Source organism: Mustelus asterias, unplaced genomic scaffold (genome assembly GCF_964213995.1).
Source record: "Mustelus asterias unplaced genomic scaffold, sMusAst1.hap1.1 HAP1_SCAFFOLD_97, whole genome shotgun sequence".
In the NCBI taxonomy this organism is placed as follows: Eukaryota; Metazoa; Chordata; class Chondrichthyes; order Carcharhiniformes; family Triakidae; genus Mustelus; species Mustelus asterias.
In genome coordinates this window covers 946,125-971,871 of record NW_027590145.1, presented here as the reverse complement: position 1 = coordinate 971,871, position 25,747 = coordinate 946,125, and the positions used below count along the sequence as shown (strand labels likewise).

Genomic DNA, 25,747 nt, shown 5'->3' with positions numbered 1-25,747 from the left:
TGTGTGTGTGTGTCTGTATGTGTCTGTGTGTGTGTGTCTGTGTGTGTGTGTGTGTGTCTGTGTCTGTGTGTGTGTGTGAGTGTGTGTGTCTGTGTGTGTGTGTATGTGTGTGTGTGTGTCTGTGTGTGTGTGTGTGTGTGTGTGTGTGTGTGTGTGTGTGTGTACATGTACAATTCCTGCTGGAAAATCACACACTCCGACTGGGATCGATAATCCACAAGGGCTTCAAGCCAGCCCCTCTCAGTGACAGAGGTAAGTATCGTGCCCATGTGAAATGGCCATGGGTGTGTGAGGCAGCTGTGTCCAACCTCACAGACTGGAGTCTTTCACACTGTATTCACAGATCCCACTGTCTTTATCCTCTCTCTGTTATCTCTCAGGTTTAAAGTGGCCACCAGCCTCTAATCCGCTTTCCAGGCTCAGTGTAAGAGGCTTTTACAAATGCAATTAAAGTTCTACCTGCTCGGACATGGCGCTCGGAGGGGTGAGGGGTGTTGGGCTGCGGTAGTGGTCAGGGAATGAGGACGCGTTGTGGTGGCTGATAGTCAGGGGGTGAAGGGTGGTGAGATGAACGAGGGTGAGTTGGGCCCACCAGGGGCACACTGAGCTACGTTCTATGGGCGGCACAGTGGCACAGTGGGTTAGCACTGCTGCCTCACAGCGCCAGGGACCCGGGTTCGATTCCCGGCTCGGGTCACTGTCATAGAATCCTACAGTGCAGAAAGAGGCCATTCAGCCCATCGAGTCTGCACCAACCACAATCCCACCCAGGCCCTATCCCCATATATTTACCCACTAACCCCTCTAACCTATGCACCCCGGGGCACTAAAGGACAATTAAGAATGGCCAATCAACCTGACCTGCACATCTTTGGACTGTGGGAGGAAACCGGAGCACCCGGAGGAAACCCACGCAGACACGGGGAGAATGTGCAAACTCCACACAGACAGTGACCCGAGCCGGGATTCGAACTCAGGTCCCTGGCGCTGTGAGGCAGCAGTGCTAACCCACTGTGCTACCATGCCGCCCTGTCTGTGAGAGGTCTGCACATTCTCCTCGTATCTGCGTGGGTTTCCTCCAGGTGCTCCGGTTTCCTCCCACAGTCCGAAAGACGTGCTGGTTAAACATAGAAACTTAAAAGAGAGGAGCGGGAGGAGGCCATTCGGCCCTTCGAACCTGCTCCCCCATCCATCACCATCATGGCTGATCATCCAACTCAATAGCCTCATCCTGCTTTCTCCCCATAACCTTTGATCCCGTTCGCCCCAAGTGCTGTATCCAGCCGCCTCTTGAAGACATTCAATGTTTTGGCATCAACTCCTTCCTGTGGGAATGAATTCCACAGGCTCACCGGGTGAAGAAATGTCTCCTCACCTCCGTCCTAAATGGTCTACCCCGAATCCTCAGACTGTGACCCCCTGGTTCTGGACTCCCCCCACCATCGGGAACATCCTCCCTGCATCTACCCTGTCCAGTCCTGTTAGAATTTTATAAATCTCTATAAGATTTCCCCCTCATTCGTCTGAACTCCAGCGAAAACAATCCTAACCTCGTCAATCTCTCCTCATGCATCAAAGAACAAAGGACAAAGAAAATTACAGCACAGGAACAGGCCCTTCGGCCCCTCCAAGCCTGCACCGACCATGCTGCCCGACTGAACTAAAACCCCCTACCCTTCCGGGGACCGTATCCCTCTATTCCCATCCTATTCATGTACTTGTCAAGATGCCCCTTAGAAGTCACTACCGTATCCGCTTCCACTACCTCCCCCGGCAACAAGTTCCAGGCACCCACCACCCTCTGTGTAAAAAATCTGCCTCATACATCTCCAGAATTGAACCCTATATTCCAAGTGCGGCCTAACTAAGGTTCTATAAAGCTGCAACATGACTTACCAATTTTTAAACTCAATACCCCGACCGATGAAGGCAAGCATGCCATATGCCTTCTTGACTACCTTCTCCACCTGCGTTGCCACTTTCAGTGACCTGTGTACCTGTACACCCAGATCCCTCTGCCTATCAATACTCTTAAGGGTTCTGCCATTCACTGTATATTTCCTATCTGTATTAGACCTTCCAAAATGCATTACCTCACATTTGTCCGGATTAAATTCCATCTGCCATCTCTCCGTCCAAGTCTCCAACTGATCTATATCCTGCTGTATCCTCTGATGGTCCTCATCGCTATCTGCAAATCCACCAACCTTTGTGTCGTCCGCAAACTTACTAATCAAACCAGTTACATTTTCCTCCAAATCATTTATATATATTACAAACAGCAAAGGTCCCAGCACTGATCCCTGAGGAACAACACTTGTCACAGCCCTCCATTCAGAAACGCACCCTTCCACTGCTACCCTCTGTCTTCTATGACTGACATGATGTGGAGATGCCGGCGTTGGACTGGGGTGAACACAGTAAGAGTTTTAACAACACCAGGTTAAAGTCCAACAGGTTTATTTGGTAGCAAATACCATTAGCTTTCGGAGCGCTGCTCCTTCGTCAGATGGAATGGAAATGGAGTGGACATTTCCACTCCATCTGACGAAGGAGCAGCGCTCCGAAAGCTAATGGTATTTGCCACCAAATAAACCTGTTGGACTTTAATCTGGTGTTGTTAAAACTCTTATTCTATGACTGAGCCAGTGCTGTATCCATCTTGCCAGCTCACCTCTGATCCCGTACAACTTAACCTTCTGTACCAGTCTGCCATGAGGGACCTTGTCAAAGGCCTTACTGAAGTCCATATAGACAACATCCACTGCCCTACCCTCATCAATCATCTTCGTCACTTCCTCAAAAAACTCGATCAAGTTAGTGAGACGCGACCTCCCCTTCACAAAACCATGTTGCCTCTCACTAAACACATCCACTTATTTCCAAGTGGGAGTAAATCCTGTTTCGAAGAACCCTCTCCAATAATTTCCCTATCACTGACGTAAGGCTCACCGGCCCGTAATTACCTGGATTATCCTTGCTACCCTTCTTAAACAAAGGAACAACATTCTCCAATCCTCTGGGACCTCCCCTGTAGCCAGTGAGGATACAAAGTCCCGCCATCCCCAGAATCAGCCTGGTAAACCTTCGCTGCGCTCCCTCGAGAGCAAGAACATCCTTCCTCAGAAAAGGAGACCAAAACTACACACAATACTCTGGGTGTGGCCTCACCAAGGCCCTGTATAATCGCAACAACACATCCCTCGCTCCTGTACTCGAAGCCTCTCGCAATGAAGGCCAACATGCCATTTGCCTTCTTTACCGCCTGCTGCACCTGCATGCTTACCTTCAGCGACTGGTGCACAAGGACACCCAGGTCCCTCTGCACACTCCCCTCTCCCAATTTACAGCCACTCAGGTAGTAATCTACCTTCTTGTTTTTGCTTCCAAAGTGAATAACCTCACATTTATCCAAATTAAACTGCATTTGCCACTGATTTGCCCACTCACCCAACCTGTCCAGATCATCCTGAAGGATCTCTGCATCCTCGTCACAGTTCAGCCTCCCACCCAACTTGGTATCATCTGCAAACTTTGAGATGTTACACTTTGTTCCCTCATCCAAATCATTAATATGTATTGTGAATAGCTGGGGTCCCAGCACCGATCCCTGTGGCCCCCCATTAGTTACTGCCTGCCAATTTGAAGAGCACCCATTAATTCCTACTCTGGTTAGGGTGCATTGGCCATGCTAAATTCTCCCTCAGTGTATCCCAGACAGGCGCTGGAGTGCGGCGACGAGGGGATTTTCACAGTAACTTCATTGCAGTGTTAATGTGAACCTACTTGTGACTAATAAATAAACTTTAAACTCATTGTGGTGTAACTCCAACCCAATTACAACATTGTATCCCTCAACCTTCTCAACTCAAGAACAGCTTCTTCCCTGCTGCTGTCAGACTTTTGAATGGACCTACCTCACACTAAGTTGATCTTTCTCTACACCCTAGCTATGACTGTAACACTACATTCTGCACTCTCTTGTTTCCTTCTCTATGAACGGTATGCTTTGTCTGTATAGTGCACAAGAAACAATACTTTTCACTGTATCCCAATACATGTGACAATAATAAATCAAATCAAAATCAAATCCCATATCCCTCAATCCCACCTTCTCCCCATATCCCTCAATCCAATCTTCTCTCCATATCCCTCCATCCCACCTTCTCCCCGTATCCCTCAATCCCACCTTCTCCCCGTATCCCTCAATCCCACCTTCTCCCCGTATCCTTCAATCCCACCTTCTTCCCGTATCCCTCAATCCCACCTTCTCCCCATATCCCTCCATCCCACCTTCTCCCCATATCCGTCAATCCCACCTTCTCCCTATATCCCTCAATCCCACCTTCTCCCCGTCTCCCTCAATCACACCTTCTCCCCGTATCCCTCAATCCCACTTTCTCCCCTTATCCCTCCATCCCAATTTTTCCCCGTATCCCTCAATCCCCACCTTCTCCCCATGTCCCTCAATCCCACCTTCTCCCCATCTCCCTCAATCCCACCTTCTCCCCGTATCCCTCAATCCCACCTTCTCCCCATATCCCTCCATCCCACCTTTTCCCCATATCCCTCCATGCTACCTTCTCCCCGTATCCCTCGATCTCACTTTCTCCCCGTATCCCTCTATCCCAACTTTTCCCCGTATCCCTCAATCCCACTTCTCTCCATATCCCTCAATCCAACTTCTCCCCGTCTCCCTCAATCCCACCTTCTCCCCGTATCCCTCAATCCCACCATCTCCCCGTATCCCTCAATCCCACCTTCTCCCCGTATCCCTCAATCCCACCTTCTCCCCGTATCCCTCAATCCCACCTTCTCCCCGTATCCCTCAATCCAACCTTCTCCCCGTATCCCTCCGTCCCACCTTCTCCCCATCTCCCTCAATCCCACCTTCTCCCTGTATCCCTCAATCCCACCATCTCCCCATCTCCCTCAATCCCACCTTCTCCCCGTATCCCTCAATCCCACCTTCTCCCCGTATCCCTCAATCCCACCTTCTCCCCGTATCCCTCAATCCCACCTTCTCCCCATGTCCCTCCATCCCACCATCTACCCGTATCCCTCAATCCCACCTTCTCCCCGTATCCCTCCATCCCACCTTGGTCTTTCAGTTGCCCAGTGATGGCCCCGTGACCTCTCACCACGACCTCTCTCAAAGTCGTTCCCTACGACCTTTGCACTTTGCCCCCAGGCATGGCGGAAAAGCACGCCCATCAGTCCAAAACCAAAGACCCTAGATCTGGGAAGGTGACGGGGGGGGGGGGGGGGGGGGGGGGGGGGGGGTGGCGGGTCCCTCTCCCCTCCGATGAGGCCGACTAGCAGCCTCGCACTGTACCTGGGACCCTCTCCGAGCCGGGGTCTGCTGGTTTCCGCTGCCACCTGGCAAGAACCCCCCACTGCCCCCCCCCCGCTCCACCCCTCCCCGCCCGCCCCTCCCCCACCACCCCCAACCCTGCACTCCGAGCGCCATTGGGACCTCAGCTGCCCTCCTCCTCCCACCTGGAGCTGCCCCCTCACCCCCCGCAACTTACCCCACGCCTCCCCCTCACCTGAACGGCCGGGATGGCGGCGTCCCCCTCTCGCTCAAAGACAGCAGGCGGCCGGAGCAGTAGCCGGGGAAAAGCAGGAGGTTCCAGCTGGCCGAGTGCCAGGCCATGAAGAACGGCGACTCAAACTCCCTCAGCGCCACCTTGGCCAACTGCGTCATGCCCGCCCAAGAAGCCGCCAGGCAACACGCCAAGGCCAGGCCGGTCAGCAGTCGCCCCAGTGCCACCGGGGGGTGCCACCGGCAGCAAGAACGGCAGTGCGCCCCGCAGCCCTCACTGACCTTCACCTCCGCCTCGGGTACCACCTCTGTCGGAGTGTCCAGAGGCTGGTCCTTGTCTTCAATGGGTGGGTGGGGAAGAGAAGGAGAGAACAATGAATTGTAGAATCCCTTCGGTGCAGAAGGAGGCCATTTGGCCCATCGAGTCTGCGCCCACAACAATCCGTATCCCTCAATACCACCTTCTCTCCACACCCCTCAATCCCACCTTCTCCCCATATCCCTCACCGACAACAATCCCACGCAGGCCCTATCCCCATAAACTCACATACTTACTCTGCTAATCCCCCTGACACTAAGGGACAATTTAGCATGGCCAATCCACCTAAACCCGCACATCTTTGGACCCTAAGGGGCAATTTAGCATGGCCAATCCACCTAACCCGCACATCTTTGGACACAAAGGGGCAATTTAGCATGGCCAATACACCTAACCCGCACATCTTTGGAAACTAAGGGGCAATTTAGCATGATCAATCCACCTAACCCGCATATCTTTGGACACTAAGGGGCAATTTAGCATGACCAATCCACCTAACCTGCACATCTTTGGACACTAAGGGGCAATTTAGCATAGCCAATCTACCTAACCCGCACATCTTTGGACACTAAGGGGCAATTTAGCATAGCCAATCTACCTAACCTGCACATCTTTGGACACTAAGGGGCAATTTAGCATGGCCAATCCACCTAACCTGTACATCTTTGGACACTAAGGGACAATTTAGCATGGCCAATCCACCTAACCTGCACATCTTTGGACACTAAGGGACAATTTAGCACGGCCAATCCACCTAACCTGCACATCTTTGGACACTAAGGGGCAATTTAGCATTGCCAATCCACCTAACCTGCACATCTTTGGACACTAAGGGGCAATTTAGCATGGCCAATCCACCTAACCTGCACATCTTTGGACACTAAGGGGCAATTTAGCATGGCCAATCCTCCTAACCTGCACATCTTTGGACACTAAGGGGCAATTTAGCATGGCCAATCCACCTAACCCGCACATCTTTGGACACTAAGGGGCAATTTAGCATAGCCAATCTACCTAACCTGCACATCTTTGGACACTAAGGGGCAATTTAGCATGGCCAATCCACCTAACCTGCACATCTTTGGACACTAAGGGGCAATTTAGCATGGCCAATCCACCTAACCTGCACATCTTTGGAACACTAAGGGGCAATTTAGCATGGCCAATCCACCTAACCTGCACATCTTTGGACACTAAGGGACAATTTAGCATGGCCAATCCACCTATTCTGCACATCTTTGGACACTAAGGGACAATTTAGCATGGCCAATCCACCTAACCTGCACATCTTTGGACACGAAGGGGCAATTTAGCATGGCCAATCCACCTAACCTGCACATCTTTGGAACACGAAGGGGCAATTTAGCATGGCCAATCCACCTAAACCTGCACGTCCCTGGACACTAATTTAACATAGCGAATCTGCCAACCTCCACATCTTTGGACTGAGGGAGGAACCTGGAGCACCCGGTGGAAACCCACGCAGACACGGGGAGAACGTGCAAACTCCACACAGTCACCCAAGGCCGGAATTGAACCCGGGTTCCTTGCGCCGTGAGGCAACAGTGCTAACTCACCACTGTGCCACCCAAATGTCCCCTTTAGGGAAGGAAATCTGCCGTTCTTACCTGGTCTGGCCTACACGTGACTCCTGACCCTGCACACACTCACACGCACACACACGCACACTGATGTGGTCGACTCTTTCCTGCAACCTCCGAAATGGCCGAGTGAGATAGTCAGTTCAAGGGGCAATTAGGGATGGGCAATAAATGTTGGGTCTTGCCCAGTGGCGCCCTTCGTCCCATTAAGACAAAGGGAAACTAAATAAACTAAACAGCATAGTCAGAGGAACAATGAGAAGTTGGGAGCGGGTGGTGTACACACACGGTGACACAGCGGGTTAGCGCTGCTGCCTCACAGCTCCAGGGACCCGGGTTCGATTCCCGGCTCGGGTCACTGTCTGTGCGGAGTCTGCACATTCTCCCCGTGTCTGCGTGGGTTTCCTCCGGGTGCTCCGGTTTGCTCCCACGGTCCGAAAGATGTGCTGGTCAGGTGCCGAATTCTCCCTCAGTGTTACCCGAACAGGTGGCGACTCGGGGGATTTTCACTGTAACTTCATTGCAGTGTTAATGTAAGCCTTACTTGTGACACTCATAAATAAACTTTAAAAAAACTGAAGGTAATCGGACCTTTCAATAAATCAGTTATATAGTATTTATTAATAATCCGGCCAAAACCTTTATAAACCACTGGGTTGGAAACATAGAAAAACTACAGCACAAACAAGCCCTTCGGCCCACAAGTTGTGCCGAACACATCCCTACCTTCTAGACCTACCTATAACCCTCCATCCTATTAAGCTCCATGTACTCATCCAGGAGTCTCTTAAAAGACCCTATTGAGTTCGCCTCCACCACCACTGACGGCAGCCGATTCCACTCGCCCACCACCCTCTGTGTGAAAAACTTCCCCCTAACCTTTCCCCTGTACCTACCCCCCAGCACCTTAAACCTGTGTCCTCTCGTAGCAGACATTTCCACCCTGGGAAAAAGCCTCTGAGAGTCCACCCGATCTATGCCTCTCAACATCTAATACACCTCTATTAGGTCTCCTCTCATCCTACATCTCTCCAAGGAGAAAAGACCGAGCTCCCTCAGCCTATCCTCATAAGGCATGCCACTCAATCCAGGCAACATCCTTGTAAATCTCCTCTGCACCCTTTCAATCTTTTCCACATCCCTCCTGTAATGAGGCGACCAGAACTGAGCACAGTACTCCAAGTGGGGTCTGACGAGGGTCTTATATAGTTAGTTCACAGCTGGAGGATTGTGAGAAATTGACTTCAGGAAGGATGTTTGGCCTCGGAGAGAGTGCAGAGGGAGATTTACTCGAATGTTTCCAGGGGTGAGGGGGCTTCAGTTCACGTGGGGAAGCCGGGATCGTTCTCCTTGGAGCAGAGAAGGTTCAGGGGGAGATTAAATCGAGGCGTTTAAAATCAGGAAGGATTTGGATCGAGTGAATAAGGAGAAAGTGTTTCCCCAGGTGGCAGGAGGGTGGGTGACCAGAGAGAGAGTGGGGGGGGACACAGGTTGAAGAGAATCGGGAAAAGAACAAGAGGGGGAGAGATGAGGAGAATGTTTTTTTACACACAGTGAGTTGTTGTGATCCGGAAGGTTCTGCCTGAAAGGGCGGCGGAAGCAGATTGAATAGGAACTTCCCAAAAGGGGGGGAAATCCAGGAAAAGGAGAGATCTGCAAGGCCGTGGGGGGAAGAGCGGGACTCAGTGGATAGATTTTACAAAGATCTAGCACAGGCTGATGGGATGAATAACCTCGTTATGGTACCTCGGTTCCAAGTATGTGGAAAATAGTTGGTAACACTCTCTCTCTCTCTCTGTCTCTCTGTCTCTCTCTCTCTCTCTCTGTCTCTCTCTCTCTCTCTCTCTCTGTCTCTCTCTCTCTGTCTCTCTTTCTCTCTGTTTCTCTCTTTCTCTCTCTCTGTCTCTGTCTCTCTCTCTGTCTCTCTCTCTCTGCCTCTCTCTGTCTGTCTTTCTGTCTCTCTCTCTCTGACTCTCTCTCTCTGTCTCTCTCTCTCTGTCTCTCTCTCTCTCTCTGTCTCTCTCTCTCTCTGTCTCTCTTTCTCTCTGTTTCTCTCTGTCTCTCTCCCTGTCTCTCTTTCTCTCTCTCTCTCTTTGCCTCTCTCTGTCTCTCTCTCTCTCTTTCTCTCTGTTTCTCTCTTTCTCTCTCTCTCTTTCTGTCTCTCTGTCTCTCCCTCTCTCTGTCTCTCTCTCTCTCTGTCTCTCTCACTCTCTGTTTCTCTCTTTCTCTCTCTCTCTCTACGTCTCTCTGTCTCTCTCTCTGTCTCTCTCTCTCTCTCTGTCTCTCTCTCTCTCTCTGTCTCTCACTCTGTCTCTCTCTCTCTCTGTCTCTCTTTGTCTCTCTGTCTCTCTCTCTCTCTCTGTTTCTCTCTCTCTGTTTCTCTCTCTCTGTCTCTCTCTCTCTCTGTTTCTCTCTCTCTGTTTCTCTCTCTCTGTCTCTCTCTCTGTCTCTCTCTCTCTCTGTCTCTCTCTCTCTGTTTCTCTCTCTCTGTCTCTCTCTCTCTCTGTCTCTCTCTGTCTCTCTTTGTCTCTCTGTCTCTCTCTCTCTGTCTCTCTCTCTCTCTCTGTCTCTCTCTCTCTCTCTCTCTCTGTCTCTCTCTCTGTCTCTCTCTCTCTCTCTGTCTCTCTCTCTCTCTCTCCCGCGCCTCTGAGTCGAGAGGTTGTGGGTCCGAGTCCTGCTCCGGCAACCTGAGCGCAACAAACGGAGGCTGACAGTGGCGGCGGAACGCCGAGGGAGTGCAGCACTGCCACCGTCTGTGCGAGACAAGCGATCCAGCCGTTTCCCCCCATTGCTGCCTGTGGGATCTTGCTGTGCACCTACAGACTGCTGTTCCCTCTCCGCGCCCCCCCACCCCCACCCCCTCCCCCCCACACTATGGCCAAGAGTCCGACAACGCGACCCAGCGGACCCGAGGGTCCCTTACCTCCGGCCCAGGTGAGGGACAGGACGGGAGTGTCACACGCAGTGAGGGGAGAGACTCTCGCTGCATGTTTCCTCATCTCGCTCCGATATCCCTCCTCTTCCCGCACGTGGCACCGTGCCCACCAGCCCTGCCCTGTCCTGCCCTGCCCTGCCCTGGGTCTGGATAAGTCTCTGGAACAGATGATGCTGTGAAACCACTAAGTCTCCAGTCCGTGGGGAGACTTAAAAGGGCAATGTCCGCACTACCCCGGCTGACCCCACCACCAAACCTCCAGCATCGATTCCATCACACCTAATCAGACATTTATTAGTTATTTATTTATTAGTGTCACAAGTAAAGCTTACATTAACGCTGCAATGAAGTTACTCTGAAAATCCCCCAGTCGCCACATTCCAGCGCCTGTTTGGGTTACACAGACGGAGGCTTTAGCACGGACAATGCACCCTAACCTGCACGTCTTCCGGACTGTGGGAGGAAACCGGAGCACCCGGAGGAAACCCACGCAGACACGGGGAGAATGTTAAAGGTTAAAGAGATGTGTATTGTCTCCAGACAGGATAGCCAGCAAGTCCAGGGGGCAAGCTGTGGGGGTTACTGATAATGTGATATAAATCCAACATCCCGGTTTAGGCCGACCTCATGTGTGCGGAACTTGGCTATCAGTTTCTGCTCAGCGACTCTGCGCTGTCGTGTGTCGTGAAGGCCGCCTTGGAGAACTCCACAGCTCGCCTCCTGGACTTGCTGGCTGTCCTGTCTGGAGACAATACACATCTCTTTAACCTGTGCTTAATGCTCCCTCCACTCACATTGTCTGTATCTTTAAGATCTGGTGGGCTGTAGGGATTCGCATTCTAATCAGTATTCTGTAACTTGATTTTGTGTCTCTGTGCCCTGTTTGAGAGCACATCTCCACTCCACCTGACGAAGGAGCAGCGCTACGAAAGCTAATGGTATTTGCTACCAAATAAACCTGTTGGACTTTAACCTGGTGTTGTGAGACTTCTTACTGTGTTTACCCCAGTCCAACGCCGGCATCTCCACATCATGTTTGATGGAGACAGTGTAGAGGGAGCTTTACTCTGTATCAAATCCCGTGCTGTACCTGTCCTGGGAGTGTGTGATGGGGGACAGTGTAGAGGGAGCTTTACTCTGTATCTAACCCCGTGCTGTACCTGTCCTGGGAGTGTTTGATGGGGGACAGCGTAGAGGGAGCTTTACTCTGTATCTAACCCCGTGCTGTACCTGTCCTGGGAGTGTTTGATGGGGGACAGCGTAGAAGGAGCTTTACTCTGTATCTAACCCCGTGCTGTACCTGTCCTGGGAGTGTGTGATGGGGGACAGCGTAGAGGGAGCTTTACTCTGTATCTAACCCTGTGCTGTACCTGTCCTGGGAGTGTTTGATGGGGGACAGTGTAGAGGGAGCTTTACTCTGTATCTAACCCTGTGCTGTCCCTATCCTGGGTGTGTTTGATGGGGAAAGTGTAGAGGGATCTTTACTCTGGATCTAACCCCGTGCTGTCCCTGTCCTGGGAGTGTTTGATGGGGGACAGTGTAAAGGGAGCTTTATTCGGTATCTAACCCTGTGCTGTCCCTGTCCTGGGTGTGTTTGATGGGGAAAGTGTAGAGGGATCTTTACTCTGGATCTAACCCTGTGCTGTCCCTGTCCTGGGAGTGTTTGTTGGGGGACAGTGTCAGAGGGAGCTTTATTCGGTATCTAACCCTGTGCTGTCCCTGTCCTGGGTGTGTTTGATGGGGGACAGTGTAGAGGGAGCTTTACTCTGTATCTAACCCCATGCTATACCTTTCCTGGGGGTATTTAATGGGGACTGTGTAGAGGGAGATTTACCCTGTAAATCCGTGATGTCCTGGTTTTAGGAGTGTTTAATGGGGACAGTAGAGATACAGTCAGTAACACAGGGTGCTGGGGGGAGAGGGGTTACTGAGTGACAGGGTGAGGGAGCTGGATTAACATCAGTACAGATACAGTCAGTAACACAGGGTGCTGGGGGGAGAGGGGTTACTGAGTGACAGTGTGAGGGAGCTGGATTAGCATCAGGAGAGATACAGTCAGTAACACAGGGTGCTGGGATTAGAGGGGTTACTAAGTGACAGTGTGGGGGAGCTGGATTAACATCAGTAGAGATACAGTCAGTAACACAGGGTGCTGGGGGGAGAGGGGTTACTGAGTGACAGTGTGAGGGAGCTGGATTAACATCAGTACAGATACAGTCAGTAACACAGGGCGCTGGGGGAGAGGGGTTACTGAGTGACAGTGTGAGGGAGCTGGATTAACATCAGTAGAGACACAGTCAGTAACACGGTGCTGGGGGAGAGGGGTTACTGAGTGGCAGTGTGAGGGAGCTGGATTAACATCAGTACAGATACAGTCAGTAACACAGGGTGCTGGGGGGAGAGGGGTTACTGAGTGACAGTGTGAGGGAGCTGGATTAGCATCAGGAGAGATAGTCAGTGACACCGGGTGCTGGGGGGAGAGGGGTTACTGAGTGACAGTGTGAGGGAGCTGGATTAACATCAGTACAGATACAGTCAGTAACACAGGGTGCTGGGGGAGAGGGGTTACTGAGTGACAGTGTGAGGGAGCTGGATTAACATCAGTACAGATACAGTCAGTAACACAGGGTGCTGGGGGAGTGGGGTTACTGAGTGACAGTGTGAGGGAGCTGGGTTAACATCAGTACAGATACAGTCAGTAACACAGGGCGCTGGGGGGAGAGGGGTTACTGAGTGACAGTGTGAGGGAGCTGGATTAACATCAGTACAGATACAGTCAGTAACACAGGGCGCTGGGGGAGAGGGGTTACTGAGTGACAGTGTGAGGGAGCTGGATTAACATCAGTAGAGATACAGTCAGTAACACGGTGCTGGGGGAGAGGGGTTACTGAGTGACAGTGTGAAGGAGCTGGATTAACATCAGTACAGATACAGTCAGTAACACAGGGTGCTGGGGGGAGTGGGGTTACTGAGTGACAGTGTGAGGGAGCTGGATTAACATCAGTAGAGATACAGTCAGTTACACAGGGTGCTGGGGGGAGAGGGGTTACTGAGTGACAGTGTGAGGGAGCTGGATTAACATCAGTAGAGATACAGTCAGTAACACAGGGTGCTGGGGGAGAGGGGTTACTGAGTGACAGTGTGAGGGAGCTGGATTAACATCAGTAGAGGTACAGTCAGTAACAGGGTGCTGGGGGAGAGGGGTTACTGAGTGACAGTGTGAGGGAGCTGGATTAACATCAGTAGAGACACAGTCAGTAACACAGGGTGCTGGGGGGAGAGGGTTTCCTGAGTGACAGTGTGAGGGAGCTGGATTAACATCAGTACAGATACAGTCAGTAACACAGGGTGCTGGGGGAGAGGGGTTACTGAGTGACAGTGTGAGGGAGCTGGATTAACATCAGTAGAGATACAGTCAGTAACACGGTGCTGGGGGAGAGGGGTTACTGAGTGACAGTGTGAGGGAGCTGGATTAACATCAGTACAGATACAGTCAGTAACACAGGGTGCTGGGGGGAGTGGGGTTACTGAGTGACAGTGTGAGGGAGCTGGATTAACATCAGTAGAGATACAGTCAGTAACACAGGGTGCTGGGGGAGAGGGGTTACTGAGTGACAGTGTGAGGGAGCTGGATTAACATCAGTAGAGATACAGTCAGTAACACAGGGTGCTGGGGGAGAGGGGTTACTGAGTGACAGTGTGAGGGAGCTGGATTAACATCAGCAGAGATACAGTCAGTAACACAGGGTGCTGGGGGAGAGGGGTTACTGAGTGACAGTGTGAGGGAGCTGGATTAACATCAGTACAGATACAGTCAGTAACACAGGGTGCTGGGGGGAGAGGGGTTACTGAGTGACAGTGTGAGGGAGCTGGATTCACATTAGTAGAGATACAGTCAGTAACACGGTGCTGGGGGAGAGGGGTTACTGAGTGACAGTGTGAGGGAGCTGAATTAGCATCAGTAGAGACACAGTCAGTAACACAGGATGCTGGGGGGAGAGGGGTTACTGAGTGACAGTGTGAGGGAGCTGGATTAACATCAGTACAGATACAGTCAGTAACACAGTGTGCTGGGGGGAGAGGGGTTACAGAGTGACAGTGTGAAGGAGCTGGATTAACATCAGCAGAGATACAGTCAGTAACACAGGGTGCTGGGGGAGAGGGGTCACTGAGTGACAGTGTGAGGGAGCTGGATTAACATCAGTAGAGATACAGTCAGTAACACAGGGTGCTGGGGGAGAGGGGTTACTGAGTGACAGTGTGAGGGAGCTGGATTAACATCAGTAGAGACACAGTCAGTAACACAGAGTGCTGGGGGAGAGGGGTACTGAGTGACAGTGTGAGGGAGCTGGATTAACATCAGTACAGATACAGTCAGTAACACAGGGTGCTGGGGGGGAGAGGGGTTACTGAGTGACAGTGTGAGGGAGCTGGATTAACATCAGTAGAGACACAGTCAGTAACACAGAGTGCTGGGGGGAGAGGGGTTACTGAGTGACAGTGTGAGGGAGCTGGATTAACATCAGTACAGATACAGTCAGTAACACAGGGTGCTGGGGGGAGAGGGGTTACTGAGTGACAGTGTGAGGGAGCTGGATTCACATCAGTAGAGACACAGTCAGTAACACAGAGTGCTGGGGGGAGAGGGGTTACTGAGTGACAGTCAGTATCACAGGGCGTGTCTCAATCTAAGAGAATCCTACGGGTCAGACAAAGTCCATCAGTTAGAGAGACGAGACTGGACAAGCATTGAAGAAACTCTTGGTAAAGTTTATTATTTATATAAATATAATTTGATACAATATTGAATTTAAAACAAGGTTGTCTCGCATGGCGAAATCTGGGTGAGCAATCCTAAAATGGGCCCAAAAAAAGGCCGGAAAGAGTGACTCGGAGAGTAGGGGGTTTGATGGCAGCTCTGTCCAGATGTGGAACCACTGGGTGGTCTCTGGAACCCACCTCTCGGCCGCAGTGAGGGATTGGGGCAAAGGGAAGCAACCTCGATGTCCGAGAGCTCCTGCGGTGTTTGGGTTTGCCGAGACTTGGGTGGCAATGTGGTCCGGCCCCTGGTGTTACTGTTCTGCCGGGGGTTGGCCTGCAGTTCCAGGGGAGGTTTCCTCGGCGCACGTGCCCCCGTCGCTGCCGTCGTCCAGGCCTCCCGCGTCCAGCTTGGAAGCAGTGATGGCCACTTCCTGCTCCCTGACGTGCAGAAGTTTCTCTTTGTCCGGGTGTCCCATGATCAGTGCGATGAATCGCTGCAGCTCCCGGAGCTCGTAGAAGGTCTCCAGGACAATCAGCAGAGCGACCAGACCGATAGCCAGGTAACCTGCAAGCAGGCAAAGCCACAGGTCAGACCAAACTAACCACTGTCCCCCCACCAAACACTCCCAGGACAGGTACAGCACGGGGTTAGATACAAAGTAAAGCTCCCTCTACACTGTCCCCCATCAAACACTCCCAGGACAGGTACAGCACGGGGTTAGATACAGAGTAAATCTCCCTCTACACTGTCCCCATCAAACACTCCCAGGACAGGTACAGCACGGGGTTAGATACAGAGTAAAGCTCCCTCTACACTGTCCCCTCATCAAACACTCCCAGGACAGGTACAGCACGGGGTCAGATACAGAGTAAAGCTCCCTCCACACTGTCCCCTCATCAAACACTCCCAGGACAGGTACAGCACGGGGTTAGACACAGAGTAAAGCTCCCTCTGCACTGTCCCCCATCAAACACTCCCAGGACAGGTACAGCATGGGGTTAGATACAGAGTAAAGCGCCCTCTACACTGTCCCCATCAAACACTCCCAGGACAGGTACAGCACGGGGTTAGATACAGAGTAAAGCTCCCTCTACACTGTCCCCATCAAACACTCCCAGGACAGGTACAGCACAGGGTTAGATACAGAGTAAAGCTCCCTCTACACTGTCCCCATCAAACACTCCCAGGACAGGTACAGCACGGGGTTGGATACAGAGTAAAGCTCCCTCTACACTGTCCCCATCAAACACTCCCAGGACAGGTACAGCTCGGGGTTAGATACAGAGTAAAGCTCCCTCAACACAGTCCCCCATCAAACACTCCCAGGACAGGTACAGCACGGGGTTTAGATACAAAGTAAAGCTCCCTCTACACTGTCCCCCCATCAAACACTCCCAGGACAGTTACAGCATGGGGTTAGATACAGAGTAAAGCTCCCTCTACACTGTCCCCCATCAAACACTCCCAGGACAGGTACAGCACGGGGTTTAGATACAAAGTAAAGCTCCCTCTATATTGTCCCCCATCAAATACTCCCAGGACAGGTACAGCACCGGGTTAGATACAGAGTAAAGCTCCCTCAACACAGTCCCCCATCAAACACTCCCAGGACAGGTACAGCACGGGGTTTAGGTACAAAGTGAAGCTCCCTCTATACTGTCCCCCATCAAACACTCCCAGGACAGGTACAGCACGGGGTTAGATACAAAGTAAAGCTCCCTCTACACTGTCCCCCCATCAAACACTCCCAGGACAGGTACAGCACGGGGTTAGATACAGAGTAAAGCTCCCTCTACACTGTCCCCCATCAAACACTCCCAGGACAGGTACAGCACGGGGTTAGAACATAGAACATAGAACAGTACAGCACAGAACAGGCCCTTCAGCCCACGATGTTGTGCCGAGCTTATCTGAAACCAAGATCAAGCTATCCCACTCCCTATCATCCTGGTGTGCTCCATGTGCCTATCCAATAACCGCTTAAATGTTCCTAAAGTGTCTGACTCCACTATCACTGCAGGCAGTCCATTCCACACCCCACCCACTCTCTGCGTAAAGAACCTACCTCTGATATCCTTCCTATATCTCCCACCACGAACCCTATAGTTATGCCCCCTTGTAATAGCTCCATCCACTCGAGGAAATAGTCTTTGAACGTTCACTCTATCTATCCCCTTCATCATTTTATAAACCTCTATTAAGTCTCCCCTCAGCCTCCTCCGCTCCAGAGAGAACAGCCCTAGCTCCCTCAACCTTTCCTCATAAGACCTACCCTCCGAACCAGGCAGCATCCTGGTAAATCTCCTCTGCACTCATTCCAGCGCTTCCACATCCTTCTTACAGTGAGGTGACCAGAACTGCACACAATATTCCAAATGTGGTCTCACCAAGGTCCTGTACAGTTGCAGCATAACCCCACGGCTCTTAAACTCCAACCCCCTGTTAATAAAAGCTAACACACTATAGGCCTTCTTCACAGCTCTATCCACTTGAGTGGCAACCTTTAGAGATCTGTGGATATGGACCCCAAGATCTCTCTGTTCCTCCACAGTCTTCAGAACCCTACCTTTGACCCTGTAATCCACATTTAAATTAGTCCTACCAAAATGAATCACCTCACATTTATCAGGGTTAAACTCCATTTGCCATTTTTCAGCCCAGCTTTGCATCCTATCTATGTCTCTTTGCAGCCTACAACAGCCCTCCACCTCATCCACTACTCCACCAATCTTGGTGTCATCAGCAAATTTACTGATCCACCCTTCAGCCCCCTCCTCTTAGTCATTAATAAAAATCACAAAGAGCAGAGGACCAAGCGCTGATCCCTGTGGCACTCCGCTAGCAACCTGCCTCCAATCCGAAAATTTTCCATCCACCACCATCCTCTGTCTTCGATCAGATAGCCAGTTACCTATCCAATCTGCCAACTTTCCCTCCATCCCACACCTCCTTACTTTCATCATAAGCCGACCATGGGGGACCTTATCAAACACCTTACTAAAATCCATGTATATGACATCAACTGCCCTACCTTCATCAACACACTTAGTTACCTCCTCAAAAAATTCAATCAAATTTGTGAGGCACGACTTGCCCTTCACGAATCCGTGCTGACTATCCCGGATTAATCCGCATCTTTCTAAATAGTCGTAAATCCCATCCCTCAGGACCTTTTCCATCAATTTACCAACCACCGAAGTAAGACTAACCGGTCTATAATTACCAGGGTCATTTCTATTCCCTTTCTTAAACAGAGGAACAACATTCGCCATTCTCCAGTCCTCTGGCACCATCCCCGTGGACAGTGAGGACCCAAAGATCAAAGCCAAAGGCTCTGTAATCTCATCCCTTGCCTCCCAAAGAATCCTAGGATATATTTCATCAGGCCCAGGGGACTTATCGACCTTCAGTTTATTCAAAACTGCCATCAAACACTCCCAGGACTGGTACAGCACGGGGTTAGATACAGAGTAAAGCTCCCTCTGCACTGTCCCCATCAAACACTCCCAGGACAGGGACAGCACGGGGTTAGAAACAGAGTAAAGCTCCCTCCACACTGTCCCCCATCAAACACTCCCAGGACTGGTACAGCACGGGGTTAGATACAGAGTAAAGCTCCCTCTACACTGTCCCCATCAAACACTCCCAGGACAGGTACAGCACGGGGTTAGATACAGAGTAAAGCTCCCTCTACACTGTCCCCATCAAACACTCCCAGGACAGGTACAGCACGGGGTTAGATACAGAGTAAAGCTCCCTCTACACTGTCCCCATCAAACACTCCCAGGACAGGTACAGCACGGGGTTAGATACAGAGTAAAGCTCCCTCTACACTGTCCCCATCAAACACACCCAGGACAGGTACAGCACGGGGTTAGATACAGAGTAAAGCTCCCTCTACACTGTCCCCATCAAACACTCCCAGGACAGGTACAGCACGGGGTTAGATACAGAGTAAAGCTCCCTCTGCACTGTCCCCATCAAACACTCCCAGGACAGGTACAGCACGGGGTTAGATACAGAGTAAAGCTCCCTCTACACTGTCCCCATCAAACACTCCCAGGACAGGTACAGCACGGGGTTTGATACAGAGTAAAGCTCCCTCTCCACTGTCCCCTGACAGTATGGCACTCCCTCAGCACTGACCCTCTGACAGTGCGGTACTCCCTCAGCACTGACCCTCCCACAGTGCGGCGCTCCCTCAGCACTGATCCTGTGACAGTGCGGCACTACCTCAGTCCTGACCCTCTGACAGTGCGGCGCTCCCTCAGCACTGACCCACAGACAGTGCGGCGCTCCCTCAGCACTGACCCTCCCACAGTGCGGCGCTCCCTCAGCACTGACCCTCCCACAGTGCGGCACTCCCTCAGCACTGACCCTCCCACAGTGTGGCGCCCCCTCAGCACTGACCCTCCGACAGTGCGGCACTCCCTCAGCACTGACTCTCCCACAGTGCGGCGCTCCCTCAGCACTGACCCTCCCACAGTGCGGCGCTCCCTCAGCACTGACCCTCCCACAGTGCGGCGCTCCCTCAGCACTAACCCTCCCACAGTGCGACGCTCCCTCAGCACTGACCCTCCCACAGTGCGGCGCTCCCTCAGCACTGACCCTCCCACAGTGCGGCACTCCCTCAGCACTGACCCTTCAACAGCGCGGCGCTCCCTCAGCACTGACCCTCGGACAGTGCGGCGCTCCCTCAGCACTGACCCTCCCACAGTGCAGCACTCCCTCAGCACTGACCCACAGTGCGGCGCTCCCTCAGTACTGACCCTCCCACAGTACGGTGCTCCCTCAGCACTGACCCTCCCACAGTGTGACGCTCCCTCAGCACTGACCCTCCCACAGTGCGGCGCTCCCTCAGCACTGACCCAGAGTGCGGCACTCCCTCAGCTCTGACCCTCCCACAGTGCGGCACTCCCTCAGCACTGACCCTCCGACAGTGCGGCGCTCCCTCAGCACTGACCCTCCCACAGTGCGGCACTCCCTCAGCACTGACCCTCCCACAGCGCGGCGCTCCCTCAGCACTGATCCTCCCACAGTGTGGCACTCCCTCAGTATTGACCCTCTGACAGTGCGGCACTCCCTCAGTACTGATCCTCCCACAGTGCGGCACTCCCTCAGCACTGACCCTCCCACAGTGCGGCGCTCCCTCAGCACTGACCCTCCCACAGTGCCCCCTCCCCCGGCTGGTGCACTCACACGCGATGGCGATCTTGTAGAGGTGTTGGAGGCTGGGGTGGCGGCCTGACTTCCCCGGCACGTAGTCTCCCAGGCCGATGGTGCTGAGGGAGATGAAGCAGAAGTAGAGGGACTGCAGGTAGTCCCAGTTCTCCATGGTCATGAAAGCCAGGGCCGGGAGCAGGAAGAAGCATCCAATCACAATCGCCCCGATCACCGCAGCGTGGAGCCTGGCCACCAGGCTCAGAGACAGGCCCCACTGCGTGTGGATGTAGGTGATGGGTGCCCAATGCACGTAAAACATGAGGCGCTGCACCAGGCTGGTGAGGAGGAGGAGGGTGATGGGGATACCCAGCAGAGAATACAACATGCAGAACGCCTTGCCCCCACTGGTGAAGGGGACACTGTGTCCGTAACCTGGGAAGACAAGAGGACAATGGCTTTAGGGAGAGTCAGCACGGCCTACAGCTCTGCCGGACAAGGTCATCGAATCCCTACAGAAGGAGGCATTCGGCCCATCGAATCAGCACCGACCACTATCCCACCCAAGCCCTGTCTCCGTAACCCCATGCATTTCCCCTGCCAATCCCCCTGACACTAGGGTCAATTTAGCATTGCCAATCCACCTAACCCACACATCTCTGGACACTAAGGGACAATTACCCATAGCCAATCCACCTAACCTGCACATCTTTGGACACTAAGGGGCAATTTAGCATGGCCAATCTACCCAACCTGCACATCTTTGGACACTAAGGGGCAATTTAGCATGGCCAATCCACCTAACCTGCACATCTTTGGACACTAAGGGGCAATTTAGCACGGCTAATCCACCTAACCTGCACATCTTTGGACACTAAGGGGCAATTTAGCACGGCCAATCCACCTAATCCACACATCTTTGGACACTAAGGGGCAATTTAGCACGGCCAATCCACCTAATCCGCACATCTTTGGACACTAAGGGGCAATTTAGCATGGCCAATCCACCTAACCTGCACATCTTTGGACACTAAGGGGCAATTTAGCACGGCCAATCCACCTAACCCGCACATCTTTGGACACTATATGTTTGAAACCCCTGCTCCCCCTCAGTTTCCCCCTGTTGGAATCAGCCCGCCATCTCTGTGCTATCCCTTGTAAGAGCTACCCGATTGGCCCCACTCCCTTGCCTTTAGCACCACCCCACGTAGCCCTGCAGATAACCTGTGTTTCCAGCAACACCCGAGAGACGCCACTCAGTCAGACCCTCCGACCAGAAATGGGACTATTCCCAGCATCAATGCAGGCCATTCGGCCCATCTGCAGGTGTTCCTGCTCCACACAAGCCTCCTCCCACTCCCTCTCCTCCCCACCCCTCTTCGCCATCTCCTTCTATTCCTTTCTCCCTCATGTGTTTATCCAGCTCCCCCCTGCAGCGAGTCCGACATTTTCCCCCAGTCCACGTGGGAGCGAGTCCCACATTCTCCCCCACTCACCGTGGGAGCGAGTCCCACATTCTCCCCCCACCCCGTGGGCGCAGGTCCCACATTCTCCCCCACGCCCCTTGGGAGCGAGTCCCACATTCTCCCCCACTCCCCGTGGGAGTGAGTCCCACATTCTCTCCCACTCCCCTGTGGGAATGGGTCCCACATTCTCCCCACTCCCCGTGGGAGCGAGTTCCACATTCTCCCCACATCCCGTGGGAGCAAGTTCCACATTCTCCCCCACTCCCCGTGGGACCAATTCCCCATTCTCCCCACTCCCCATGGAAGCGAGTCCCACATTCTCCCCACGGGACCATGTTCTTCATTCTCCCCCACTCCCCGTGGGAGCGAGTCCCACATTCTCCCCCACTCCCCGTGGGAGCGAGTCCCATATTCTCCCCCACTCCCCGTGGAAGTGAGTCCCACATTCTCCCCCACTCCCCCGTGGGAGTGAGTCCCACATTCTCCCCCACTCCCCGTGGGAGCGAGTCCCACATTCTCCCCCACTCCCCGTGGGAGCGAGTCCCACATTCTCCCCCACTCCCCATGGGAGCGAGTCCCACATTCTCCCCCACTCCCCGTGGGAGCAAGTTCCACATTCTCCCCCACTCCCTGTGAGAGCGAGTCTCACATTCTCCCCCATTCCCCATGGGAGTGAGTCCCACATTCTCTCCCACTCCCCCGTGGGAGCAAATTCCACATTCTCCCCACATCCCGTGGGAGCAAGTTCCACATTCTCCCCCACTCCCCGTGGGACCAATTCCCCATTCTCCCCACTCCCCATGGAAGCGAGTCCCACATTCTCCCCACGGGACCGTGTTCTTCATTCTCCCCCACTCCCCGTGGGAGCGAGTCCCACATTCTCCCCCACTCCCCGTGGGAGCGAGTCCCACATTCTCCCCCACTCCCCATGGGAGCAAGTTCCACATTCTCCCCCACGCTCTGGGTAAAGATGTTGCTCCTGAATTCTCCATTGGATTCATCCCTGACTATCCGATATTGATGAGCCTCTTGTTCTGGTCTCTTCCACAAGTGGACACAATCTCTCTAATCCTACACCACTAAACTCCTTCATACCATTTGCAGGACAACACTCAATTATTGATGTTGGGGGAAGGATGGATATGAACGGCACGGGGGCACAGTGGGTTAGCACTGCTGCCTCACAGCGCCAGGGACTCAGATTGGATTCCCGGCTTGGGTCGCTGTCTGTGTGGAGTCTGCATGTTCTCCCCATGTCTGCGTGGGTTTCCTCTGGGTGCTCCGGTTTCCTCCCACAGTCCGAAAGACGTGCTGGTTAGGGTGCATTGGCCATGGTAAATTCTCCCTCAGTGTAACCCGAACAGGCGCCGGAGTGTGGCCACTAGGGGATTTTCACAGTAACTTCATTGCAGTGTTAATGTCAGCCTTACTTGTGACACTGATAAAAAAAATCAGTCGGGTCTATGAGGGCGGTGTTTAGGGAGTGGGGTTGGCCTTCCAGATCCAATCAGGAGCCCAGAGAAAATATAGGGAGAGGAGGTGGCCATTCAGCCCCTTAGACCAGCTGCTCCATTCAGTTCCAACTGCATCTTAACTCCATCATAGAATCCCTGGAGTGCAGGAGGATGCCATTCGGCCCATCGAGTCTGCACCGACAACAATCCCACCTATCCCTGTATCCCCATGCATTTACCCTAGCTAATCCCCCTGACACTAAGGGGCAATTTAGCATGGCCAATCCACCTAACCCGCACATCTTTGGACACTAAGAGGCAATTTAGCACGGCCAATCCACCTAACCCGCACATTTTTGGACTGTGGGAGGAAACCGGAGCACCCGGAGGAAACCCACGCAGACACTGGGGGAGAACGTGCAGACTCCACACAGACAGTGACCCAAGCCGGGAATCGAACCCGGGGTCCTGGCGCTGTGAGGCAGCAGTGCTCACCCACTGTGCCACCGTGCCTCTCCTCGCCTTTGATCCCCATCCCTTCATTCCCCTTAACCAGCGAAAATCTCTACTCTCTGTCTTGAAGTTTCTAGTTGACAACTCAGGCACGACAGTGTGTGATTGAGGGAGGAAGAGGGGGGATAGAGAGTTCCAGATCCGCCCCCCCCTCCACTGCACTACCCCCACCCCCCCCACACACACACACACACACACACACACACACACACGCAAGAGGAAATAGTGTCTCTCTGCTTCTCAATTCCTGTCATCATCTTAAGCCCCCGAATCAGATCACCCCTTAATCTTCGAGCCTTGCTGGATTATAAGCCTCGTTCGCACAACCTGTCCTCATGATTTAATCCTTGCAGCCCCGGTATCGTTCGAGGGAAATCGAGACTGTACCAACCAAGCTCCCCCTCTAATTAGGAGCAGGAGTAAGGCCATTCTCCCCCTCCAGCCTCCTCCACCCCATTTATAAGATCATGGCTCAACTGACTGGGACCTCAACCCCGTGTTCCCGCTGACCCCTCCCCGATAACCTTTCACCCCGCCCCCCCACCGTCAATCAAGAATCTATCCACCTCTGCCTTAAAGGGGAGCCAATGGGCCAGTGGGTATTATCCCCAGACTATTAATCCAGAAACTCAGCTAATGTTCTGGGGGACCCGGGTTCCCTCCCTACCTACCTACCCCCCTTTCCTCCCTACCTACCTACCCCCCCTCCCTCCCTACCTACCCCCCTCCCGCCCTACCTACCCGCCCCTCCCTCCCTACTTACCGCCTTTCCTCCCTACCTACCCCCCCTCCCTCCCTCCCTCCCCCCCTCCCTCCCCCCCCCTCCACCTCCCTCCCCCCCCCTCCCCCTCCCTCCCCCCCTCCACCTCCCTCCCCCCCCTCCCCCTCCCTCCCCGAGGTGGGGGGGGGGGGGAGGGGGGAAGGGGGGGGAGGGGGGGGAGGGGGGAAGGGGGGGAGGGGAGGGGGAGGGGGAGGGGGAGGGAGGGGGGAGGGGGAGGGAGGGGGGAGGGGGAAGGGGAGGGAGGGGGGAGGGGGAAGGTGTGGTGAACCATCGTTGGTTCACCACTGGGGGTTGTTATTATGTTACTGTTGGGCTAGGGTGTTGTTACTGTGGGGGTTGTACAATGTTGTTGGGTTAGGGTGTTTACCTGTTATAAGTGTTATCATGGCACATTCCAGTGGGGTCCCGCCTCCGGTGGCGAGGTATAAGACCCCCTGCTCCGGCAGGACCCCTTCAGTCTGAACTGGTGTATTCGTGTTAGTAGTTCCATTGTTACACAATAAAAGCCTTCAATATCGAAGCCTTGGTTCCACGTGCTTAATTGTCGCGCATCAATTTTATTGTGTAACAGAAAACTCACAGCTGTACAAAAAAGAGTATGGAACAGATCTTAAAACCGGATCGTCTGGCACTGGACCCACGTGCGGTCGGTGCCGCTAACACATTCGACCACTGGTGGAAGTGTTTCGAGGACGACCTGGCAGCCTCTGTAGCTATCACTACAGACAGTGATAAACTCCAGGTCCTCCACGCAAGGGTAAGCGACACGATTTATCTCGCCATTCGTGCAGCTCCCACTTACCCGAGGGCCGTCGAGCTCCTAAAAAAACGATACACGAAGCCACCCAACGAGATACACGCTCGTTACCTCCTCGCTACATGACGTCGGCAGTTGGGCGAAACCATGGAGGACTACGCCAATGAGCTCCTGCAGCTTGCCAGGGGTTGCGATTGTAAAGACGTATCAGCCGAACAATATATGTACGACCTCGCCCGAGACGCGTTCGTAGCAGGGGTAGGGTCCTCGTACATCAGGCTTAAATTGCTGGAAAAGGGGAATCTCGACTTGACCCAAGCAATGGAGATGGCTGGGATGCTGGAAGCGGCGTCGAAGAGCTTGGCGCTGTACCCCGAGGACCACGTGCAGTCAACGTGGCAGGAGCAAGCTCAGCTCCCTCCTCGCCCCGCTAACCCGCGCTCCCAGATCGATC

General features: G+C 53.2%; 1 protein-coding gene across 1 annotated transcript in view; it reads right to left on the bottom strand.

Moving 5' to 3' along the window:
* LOC144484284 (solute carrier family 35 member F3) overlaps nt 1-23,777 on the bottom strand; it is a 41,174-nt gene extending 17,397 nt beyond the window's left edge. Inside the window, exons 1-5 of the mRNA XM_078202811.1 lie at nt 23,738-23,777; nt 20,362-20,757; nt 15,477-15,726; nt 8,756-8,814; nt 5,550-5,883 (exon numbers count right to left, since the gene is read on the bottom strand). Of these exons, the coding sequence (XP_078058937.1) occupies nt 5,550-5,883; nt 8,756-8,814; nt 15,477-15,726; nt 20,362-20,757; nt 23,738-23,777 (1,079 nt within the window). The remainder of the gene's footprint in view (nt 1-5,549; nt 5,884-8,755; nt 8,815-15,476; nt 15,727-20,361; nt 20,758-23,737) is intronic.
* Nucleotides 23,778-25,747: the final 1,970 nt, after the last annotated feature.